Source organism: Clupea harengus, chromosome 13 (assembly GCF_900700415.2).
Source record: "Clupea harengus chromosome 13, Ch_v2.0.2, whole genome shotgun sequence".
Classification (NCBI taxonomy): Eukaryota; Metazoa; Chordata; class Actinopteri; order Clupeiformes; family Clupeidae; genus Clupea; species Clupea harengus.
In genome coordinates this window covers 11,291,185-11,301,634 of record NC_045164.1, presented here as the reverse complement: position 1 = coordinate 11,301,634, position 10,450 = coordinate 11,291,185, and the positions used below count along the sequence as shown (strand labels likewise).

The 10,450-nt window shown below is 41.7% G+C and overlaps 1 protein-coding gene across 1 annotated transcript; it reads left to right on the top strand.

The window, feature by feature from the left end:
* The first annotated feature begins 1,667 nt into the window (after positions 1–1,667).
* Positions 1,668–10,446, top strand: fgf8a (fibroblast growth factor 8a). Its single transcript, XM_012840395.3, has 5 exons — positions 1,668–2,617; positions 2,709–2,745; positions 3,749–3,929; positions 6,634–6,740; positions 8,400–10,446. Exons 1-5 carry the CDS (start codon positions 2,586–2,588, stop codon positions 8,673–8,675), a joined length of 633 nt encoding a protein of 210 aa, XP_012695849.1. The 5' UTR covers positions 1,668–2,585; the 3' UTR covers positions 8,676–10,446.
* The last annotated feature ends 4 nt before the right edge of the window (positions 10,447–10,450 follow it).

Sequence of the window (10,450 nt, the reverse complement as noted above, 5' to 3'; positions counted from 1 at the left end):
CTATTGTCCATTTGTGCTGCGTAGGTATGTTATTTGAGTGCGATCGCCCAGCTGCATTGCAAAAGAGAAGCATATGGGTATACCCTGTCATGGCACTGACAGTACACTCCATCATTTTCCCCCTCAGTTCTGCTTTGGAGCTCACTGGTGTCAAGTTGATTGGTCTGAAGAAGCATGTCACTTTGAAGTGCTGACATGTTTAAAATGTACTCTCTGGGCAATTGATTAAATCTGTTTGAATCATCACTGAAGTTGCGTTTTATGACATAAGAGCTTAATCACTGGTAGACAATCACCAGAGATTTCCCAAAGTTGTGTTAATATTCCTTTGCCTGTTCTGGACATTCCTCGGTTAGATCTTTGTGGCTCCCCCTTGTGGCAATTATCCATTATTAGGTAATCATTGGTTGTAACTGTCTGGTGTGATAAAGCATATGAAGGAAATAGGTGGTGTCTTATAAGAGCTCATACAAACTGGTTACTTATTGGCCTATGTCATTCACAGAGTATGCTAGACTGCACCAAGTTCAAAGACCCAAACTATCCAAAGCCTCAGCTTTGAAATAAATTATCATTCTTTGTCTTGGGATGCTGAGGGTGCTTTGAAAGGACAGATTTGAGTTGTAATTTTCTTTTAAAGCCAAAGTGATTGATCTGAAATAAAGGTGGTTTAAGAATAACTTCAGTTATTTTCTTGACCTTCTAAGTCCCCGAGCCATGTAGCGACAATATGGTAAGTAGGCCTACTTGTTTAGTTATGTCGACGGGCGTTGTCAAACGTGAAGGCGTTTAACAAATTGAATAGACTACCTGCAAAATGTCTGTATGCGCTGCGATTATAACCTAATTAATGGTGGGCCATCAATAATGACGGAGGCCTTGATTAATGTTTTTGAACGGTTTCATATAAGAGGGTGGAGTTGAGTACCGTAACCGATGGCGAATCAAAGAGTTTATGCAGAGGACTAAAATAGACTGATTAATTTGTATAGGCCTACGTTATGAGATGCGAAACCCATTTTCAATTAACAATGCGTGCACGCACTGGTAATTAGTCGTCTGCCATCATATAGGCCACCATCTAAAGATTGCAACGTTAATTGAAATTAGTTTATATTTCTGCCCATCCCCTACTGAAAACAAATACAGATTTTACAACATTTAAAGATCAGCGATAAGTTGTGTGAATTTTGATTACATATGAGGCCACACTCCCTGACCCTGTTTTCTTGGGAGAAAAAAAGTTTCACAAAACTGTCGATACACAGTCATTTGTGAACGCGTAGCCTACCAGTTGTTTGTTTTTTCCTGGCCAGTTACTGAACGGTTAGTGACCGTAGGCATAAATTATCATGAAAGAGTAAAACATAAGTCGAGAAACGACTGTAAGATGTATCATTCGTCTATGGGTTGAGGGGAGGGGGCTGTTGTTTTAAAAACACTAATCGTCTGTAATCCTTTTAATATGTCTCACACTTCTCCTTGGGAATACACAAATCTTCAGAAAAGCCTGTTTAGAGAATTGCGACTAAGAAATCGCCCAACTTTCAATGTTTATTTGAAATCACATCCCCATCCCCAAAGTTTTGATATTATAAATCTAGTGATGAAAATGTAAGCTTTTGCCTCTGTAGGTTCTCTATGAAGCCAAGGCTATCTTTGTTGACATGTAATGCTTACCACCGAACAGTTTCCATTAGAATAACTGTAAATCTACACAGAATTAGTGCGCATATCACACATTCTAGGTGCGGTGGTTTTGCGCAGAAGTGTCAAAGCGCCATGGGCTTCTCCTGCCTTCCCGCAAGTGTTTCTCCTTCTCTCAGGTAAGGGTATAGGGGGAGGGGGGTTGTAGCTTTTGTTCTGTTGAAAAGGGGGCTTGTTCCTCCAGGATCGCCCTACCATCTTAACCAGGGGGTTGACACTGGCAATGGGTGTAGAGGAGGGGATAAGAGAGCGCAGTCAGTCCAGCACCAGCGTTCGCTAAGGACACACTACCACACCACCATCATCGCAAAGGGGATGCGCCAGTTCGCTTCCTCTGCCTGACTGTCAATCGGACATCCATCCCAGGACTCAACCAAATTACTGAGTGGATAAGCCATAGAAACAGCGTCAGAGAATCCACCTTGGAACTATCTATACCGGCTTGCAAATATCGTTTCTAATGTACAGTCTACCATCTCTGTGGACGACAGTGGACTTTATTTCTCTTTGCTTCAGACGGGCTCGACATGCACATTGCTTTGTCAATAAGTGCACTTAAACGTCCAGTGTGATGAAGGAACACTGACTGACTGACACTTGTTCAACAACAGTGTCCTAACTCGTATTTGTATTTCGGTGAGGACGTGGTCCCGGTCATGTCTCAGACATCGTTTCTGCCATGAAACTCAAAGATATATTGCTCAAAGATATATCGATCGCGTCGGCGCAGGCTGTGAATTGGAGTTCAAGGGAGAGTCTTTTGATAAAGGATCTAAACAACAACTGCTGAAAAAACTCCCTCGAAATCGATTTGAAATAGATAATACCCTCAGCTGATAGTCAGAATTTTATCTGCTAGGACAACCCCTTTCATCAACATGCGACTCATTCCTTCGCGACTGAGTTATCTGTGAGTATATATCCTGAAACAATCAAATGGCTTCCCCTTTGAGTCATTTCTGCTATCTGTACTTACTTCTTGTGTCCGATCTCTTTTTCAGGTTCCTCCACCTTTTTGCGTTCTGCTACTACGCTCAGGTATGAAACTCTTCATTCTTTATAAGGCTGTTTACTGTAGACTGCATGAAAATTCGCATGATGGTTATCTTCATAGGGATAAATTATTAACTGACAGGACTTTGTATGCCACAAGTGCTATCGGCCTAATCGCATCTAAATGTTCAGCATATGAGAGTGCTTATATTGCGCTCAGAAATATAGCCTCATGTACGTTTATTCTCTGGCTTAACATACAATGTCATCGGTTGGACACGGCTAAAGATACAATTATGAGGTCGAGGGGAGAAGAGGGGGGCGAAAGGTGAGAGATCGCATTATAGGTGTAGCACAGTTCGTAAGGGTGAAGCATGATTCTCGCCACATGCGGTATACAGTAGCACAGATAGCTCTCACATTAGTAGGCCTAATAACCCGCACACGTTTGAAGCATACCGGCCAGATTGTTGATTACAGTATGGCCCCGACCTGCACAAGAGATGCAGGAGTGTTGCAATCCTTCTTCTTTAAATTACCATGGGGGCTACAGCATAACGTTTAAAGTTGCAATTATCTCTCTTATTCTGTGTGTGGTGACATGAAATGGACAGGAGCAAGACTGTATGTGTTGACAATTATGGTTAGACCCGTCCCAAAACACTTTTGGAGGATTGTATATTTAAAGTTCGCAATTCAACCAAGATTGTGGTAAGAGCAGACCATGCCAATCAGTACAGGTATCCGAGACTATAAAAGAATCGCAGCGTTATCATTGCTTCATATTCTCCCAGATGTTGCACGATGAGGTAGCGCAGTTGTTATAATTGTCACAGTTATTATCATGATCTTATTTACAAGATCATTTTACATTCAATTGCAACGCTACACCGGCACGCCGTGGGGAGTTTAAAACAAATTCGCAATTAATTTGAAATAAACTCATTAAATCAATCGGCCGTAGTTCAACAATTAATTCATGGATAACCAGGAACATTTAAGAAATGTGGGCAGGTTTATTGATTGTTTTATATTTAATTTCTGGCAGGTAACCATTCAGTCCCCGCCTAATTTTACACAGCATGTGAGTGAACAAAGTAAAGTGACGGACCGGGTAAGCCGGAGACTCATTCGGACCTACCAGCTTTACAGCCGAACCAGCGGCAAACATGTCCAGGTACTGGGGAACAAGAAGATCAACGCCATGGCAGATGATGGGGATGTTCATGGTAAGAATCAATAGCTTTTATATTTATTCTGCATTAGAAATATCACACATCATCTGCCTTTCAACTATATTTTTAAACAAAATCAAAACAACGTAAAGGCCTACTGTAGCTGAATATCACATTTTCCAGTTATGAGTAAGGAATTGTGTTTTACATATTTATGACGGCTGGCCGATGCTACCCATTCCTAAATCAGAGCATGATTTAGAGCTTTATTTGGATACGTGCGCATTGAACTCTTGTGGCGTGTCTGATGGAAATAGTTTGGCAGTTGGTGTCAGCTGGTAAAGTTGAGAAGAAGCTGTGGAGTGCAAAAAATGTCAAATGGATTCTAGATTGTTCTGAAGGTGAGTCTCAGGAGAGTCCCGCATGTCTGGAAGAACCATTAGAACTCATCTTACTTCAACCGGCTGAACATTTCCTGAAGAACGTTCCCTCCCTCTTTGAGCAGTTCTTGGATAAAAAAAACGCGCCTGACCGTATTGTAACGTCCACTTTTTTTTACATTTTGCTCACATTTTATTTTGTGTAAAATACCATGTCACAGAGTGATACGCTATCCAACGGCATGAAGAAGTGCATTTTTTCTATTTGCATTCTTTGAGAAAACCTTTAACGTTTACACATTTTGGCTATGGACATATTTATGTTTTATATTAACAATTGACAATTAATTCTCACCCTTTAATTTTTCACCCAATACTTAAATATGTGATATGGGTATGTGGCCTAATATGTCACCGTGAATGGGGAAATTATAAAAAAAAAGAATGAAAATTCATTCCTCACCTTATCATGAATATGGAATTATTTACAATGAGACTGTTTTTTTTTTTTAACCTCAGCAGTATCTCTTTGACTTACTGTGGCAGCCCCAACTTCCGTATGGCAGCTCCCTATCCTATCTGCCTCCTTGTATTGGGTATTTGCTGTGTAGAGGCATTTCAGTGTGGTTGATCCTGAACATATTTCCAGAGCCCCCTCCAGAAACCCTCCAACCCTCCACCCCTATCCACCCCCAGCACCCCCCTCTTTGGCAGGGAGGCTTCAGTGACATCCGTGTCACCTGAGCATGTTGCAGTGACAGCGGGCTGGAGAGTGTGGCCAGCGCCTGGCTGCTGATCTGTGCTTGTGGTTAGGCTCCCTCACCAGCAGGCTATCTGACCCCCTCCATTTGAACCATAACTCTTTACGATCGCTAAGCGCAGGGGACAAGCATCAAAAGAAGGGGAGGCTTGTGAGCGTGGCTTTGACTCCCGGCCAGGCAGAGTGGAAGCGTTGCTGGTTGTTAAATGAAAATAACACGTCCTTTTTAACACAAACTCTTCCATGTTAGATTTTTTTTAAATGTGGGATGAAGATGGTATTTGTGTTTTAAACTGACACCCAGGGTTGTCATCTCTGCATTTTAAGTGAAAGCTTTAAACGGGCTATGAGTAAGGAAGCCTGACAAGTTGCCTGTTAGCGAGCTAAATTATTTTATACTCCTAGATAGACAGATTGGGGGCAGTGTATTATTCCGTTTGTACACCCCTACCACCTGCTGAGCTACTTGTCGATCAATACTAACTATAGGATACGAATGCTTATTTGGGTCCATTCGTAAATTCAATCAAGCACTCTGAAAATGAAGTGAGGCTCTAAAGCTAGAAATAATTGAGCATTCTATTTCTCCACTAATAAAGAAACACCTTAACTGTCATTATTTAGACTCTGAAATGGGATTTTAGCGATTAAAGCCAGCATTCCATGCACTCTTGCTTTGCATTGCTGTTTTCGCTACATTGACTCACTAGCGGCTCTCGAGGTACAAAGTGGTATTATGAGAGAGGCCGAAGCGCTCTAGCTGGTTAGCATGCTTTAGTAGATATTTCGTGAAACTTATTTAGTTGAACTCTAGTAGGCATCTTGGCAAGACAGTACATGTCAAAACGGTTATTTCTTTACGTACTTCTAGCATTTCTACTTAATCTATGAATGATTTTTACTAACATTTTTACATAGCCTGTAGCATCTTAATACTTTGATTATGAGGGCAATATTGTCTGCGTTAAGATATTTACCTTTCAATCTGTGTTCCACGGCACACCACAATTTTTCCTAAAGTGCTTTAAAACCCTAACTCTTTTGGATATTGCTGAGGGGTTTCATGTTTGAATTCGTGCTTTGGTTGATTGGTAGGGAAGTGACTTATGCTGTACCCATCTTTTTGAACAATGACTCTTCAGAGTTGTTGGATTTTGTGGTATCAGTGCCACAAAAGCTTAAATTCACGCAGACAATGATGAACAGATGAATGTACTGTGTATGTGTGAAGTACACACAGATTTATAAGAGAGCTTATAGTCCTTCCAGGACATTTTTCTTTCTCAAAGAATCAAGGTACACATGTTTTTATCATTTTGCCAAAATTTAAGCTTGCATAAATCCTCAGGATCCCCAAAAGGTTTCATGTACATGTGCCCCTGCGTTTGTGTGTGTGTGTGTGTGTGTGTGTACATGCATGTACGTACATATGTGTCTACAAGGGTTCATACTTAAAGAAATCATTGGCTTACAGTGTAGGTGGGTCTCTAATGAGACAAATAACCACTCTAAAATTACAGCTTACTCCAAATATGCTGTCTTTGTCCAGCAGTTGACTGCATATCCTCCAGCTCAATTCTCCAGGTAGTTAATAAAATGACCTTTTTGTTTCCAACAGCTAAACTCATTGTGGAGACAGACACGTTTGGAAGTCGAGTTCGCATCAAAGGAGCAGAGACAGGATTCTACATCTGCATGAACCGGCGGGGGAAGCTGATTGGCAAGGTAAGAGGAAAATGTCATATCGGTTTTGGTATCACTGCAGTTCTGTATTGGTCATGGCTCAGTGCTTGAGAATCCGCTTGTCCCCAGTTCAGAGTTTTGCAGCCAAGTCTGGGCCAATTTACAGTTTATAAGAGGGCAATATGTGGCAAAAAAAAGAACAAAATTTAAACAAAAAATGGATACATTTAAGATTAAGTATGGTTTGTATGGTTTTTATGGTTTGCCAAAAAAAAAAAATGATACAAAAAAACACACAAGCACACAATCAGGATTTTCTCTCTGGCCATCCATATATGAGGCTTGAGGGCTTGTCACAATTTGTACCGCGGCTTCTCTTAGCTCCTCTCCCTGTATGTGTGATGGAGTGTAAGGAATAGGATCTTTCCTCCTTTTTTAGCTGGCCGTTGTCGTTCCAAGGGTAGATTTGTGCCTCCTTCTCGCTGTGCGCGGTAATAAAGTGGGATCCATGCTCTGCCCCCTCCTCCTAGCACCCTGCCAGGTGGACCATCTGCTTGGCATCCTGATCTTATGCTATCCGACATATTGGCTGCCCAACGACAGCCTGCTTGGAGGGGAGAGAGAGAGAGAGAGGGAGAGAGAGAGAGAGAGGGAGAGAGAAAGAGAAGGTTTTTGTTTGTGTTTGTTTTTCCCCCCCGCTGGTGGAGATGAGTCCAGCTTCTTTTCACTCGAGTTCCCCCTGGGTATGAGTTTTATTTTTAAACAGGCCGTTTTGTTAAGAGGTTGCAGCTAGGATTGCACTCTTGATTTGGCTCCTTGAAACAGTGATGGGCTGCCGATGTGGCAGGTTGGGAGCGATGAGATGAGCTGGGTGTAGGATGTGGGATTTCAGTGGTGGTAAGAATCATTAGATTATATATAATATTGGAGGGATGGAATTAAGAGAAGATGAATGATGAAATTGACTTGCATCCATTCATCCTTCTAAAACCGATCCCATCAGATCAGTAATAGTTGCAAGTTGAAATCCAATTAGAACATCCAGCAGAGGTGAAAGTCTGAGCATACTGTAGGTACAGCTTCATCTAAATTGTATAAATCTTTAAGACGAGACTAGATATTGGCTTGTAGTGTAATTTATTTGTCTACGTGTAATCACTTGATCTTTTGATGTATTGATACTCAAGTCATGCACCTCAAAAGAGCTGGTGGTGTAGTCGACCATGAAAAGCGCACTGTCATAAATACATCCAGATTTTCACGCATCGGCCATAAAGAATTAAAACTCAAGGCACCCACCAAAATATTTCCCCCTCTTATGCCAAGCTTTAAACTATTGACCCATGAGCGGCTTGTGGTGGAAGAAACGATTTATCTCGGAGGATGGATCCGCGTCTGTGTTTACTGAAGAGGGAAAGTCATTGGTTACTGCTGTCATTTCCTTCTGCCTTGATCTTCGACTATAATGACTTCAGCATATGCCATGTGCGTGTGGGGGGAGTCTGTGCGATTGTAAACTGGGACAGGCTCTGTGCTAGATCTCCTTGATAGATTCAATTTTTCCCATCAAAACATTTAAATATTGCCCCTCCCTCCCCCCATACACCTTTTATTTCTGTTATATTGTGAGACTTCAAAATACCATAAAATAATTTAACAAAATCTCATCTCTTCTTCTTCTGTGTTTTGTGTCTTTCACAGAGAAATGGCCAGGGAAAGGATTGTATCTTCACTGAGATAGTGCTAGAGAATAACTACACCGCGCTGCAGAACGGCAAGTATGACGGCTGGTACATGGCTTTCACACGCAGGGGAAGGCCCAGGAAAGGGTCCAAGACCCGGCAACACCAGCGCGAGGTCCACTTCATGAAGCGCCTGCCCAGGGGACACCACGTCACGGAGCAGCGGCCCTTTGAGTTCATCAACTTTCCCCTCAATAAAAGGACTAAACGCACGCGCAACTCAGGAGAGCGCTGACGAGCGAGGAAGGAGAAAGAAGCGAGAGCTGAGAAAGAAAGAGAGAGAGAGAGGGAGAGTGAGGGGGTGAGAAAAAAAGACTGAAAAGACAGAAGTTCTACTCCTCCTCTTCCTCCTCTTCCTCCTCATGGACTTGTAGAACCAGTTTTTGTACTGAACATTAATATACCTAACGATTAGTTTTTATAATTTTCCAGAAAGCAAAAAAAAAAAAGTGGGAAAAAAGAAATCTATTTTTGTACTCCAGACTTTTAGTACTGACCTGTGTAAAATGTTTTAGAGAATGATACATATGACTCATTGGACATGCTGTGAGTGCTGACGTTTTAGTAGTGCGGGACTTTATCTCTTTTGTTTTGTTTTGTTTTTTCGGACGGTTCAGAGTTTGTACTTTTCACAATGCTGCTTTTTGGGAGACTAGAAGAGCCGGAGAGAACGCACTGACAGTAGGAGAGATGAGTCCATTCAAACTCTCTCTTATACTCATACTCATACATGTAGACACACACACACACACACACATTTCATACATACATAAAAGCACATCCCTACACATCCACATATAACATGGGCTCCTCTTGACCTCCCAGTGATAAGACACCCCACTCATCTCTGAATAACCTCCCAGCTTCTGGAACTTTCTTGAGACAGACAGACAGAGCTTTAAAGACACATCGTTATGGCAGCTAAAGGTTTATGATCACAGGTTTCCTGGGTTTAACTGTAAATTGGAGGTGTATAAATGTGTTATTTGAAATGTAGGAAACCCTTTGTTCTTCGTTGCATTTTGTTTGTATGTTTTTTATACATATATAAATATATTTTTATTTGAGGATGTGTAAAATAATTTTAATGATGGAAATATTTATTTAAAAAGGTGTAATAAATTTACATTAGAATACTGAATTTTTGTGGTCATTTTACTGGTGTTCTGGTTATGCCGTTCTGCACAGTTTTTTGGTCTCCTGGTTAATGCGGCCCAAACTCAAAACAAACAGTGAGGTATATATATATAAAATATCTTTGAATTTTTGACCTGAGCTCTTTTAGTGATCCAACATTTAATTTGGAGGAGGCTAGGGATGTTACAAATAAAAAAACAGATAAATAAATATGAATATCTGGCAATCAGCAACTCAAGCTGATATTGCTGAGGGTTTTGTCAATGCAAATCTGAACCTAGTACTCCTCATCCATACTACTTACTCCACAACTTCTCATCTTTACCCCTGAGTACAATGCAATCCTATAGTCACATGCAGTTACATGTTTTCATTTCTTAAAAAAAAGAAAATTTGAAGAAAAAGAAAAAAAAAGAATTGGAGGGATGTGAGAGTTATAGGGATCTCTGCGTTTGGCTCTGGGTCTGTTTGTGATGGCTCGGGCCAGGCACAGAGTCCGCGGGGATAGCCCCTGTGGGAGGACAGCAGTTAGCCGGCCAGGCCTCTTTGGCTTCCACTCACTGCGCTGGAGAGGCTGTGGTTGCCCCATCTCAGTGTTTCCCTCACAGCAGAAGACAGGTGGGTTTTTTTAATCCCAATACTTTGACACCTTGTAACTTGTGATGGCTGCCGACACTAAAATGGAATGGCCCCCCTCGGCAGTGCCAGATCCGGGCCAAAACTGGCCGCCGTCTCGGGTCGTCTTAATCTGATCGGAAAGCCTTGGGTCCCTCTAAAGAGGGTTTTATTTGCTCACAGGGTCCTCAGGAGCTGAAAGCCAAGGACTGTTTGTTAGTGTCTGTGTGTGTGCCCGTGTCTCTGTGTGTGTGTGTG

Excerpts from the sequence above, each read along its gene's own strand:
- fgf8a (XM_012840395.3), top strand. The coding sequence starts at position 2,586 with ATGCGACTCATTCCTTCGCGACTGAGTTATCT. Across the intron at positions 2,618-2,708 it reads CCTTCGCGACTGAGTTATCT|GTTCCTCCACCTTTTTGCGT; the intron begins GTGAGTATATAT and ends TCTCTTTTTCAG. Across the intron at positions 6,741-8,399 it reads GGGGGAAGCTGATTGGCAAG|AGAAATGGCCAGGGAAAGGA; the intron begins GTAAGAGGAAAA and ends TGTCTTTCACAG.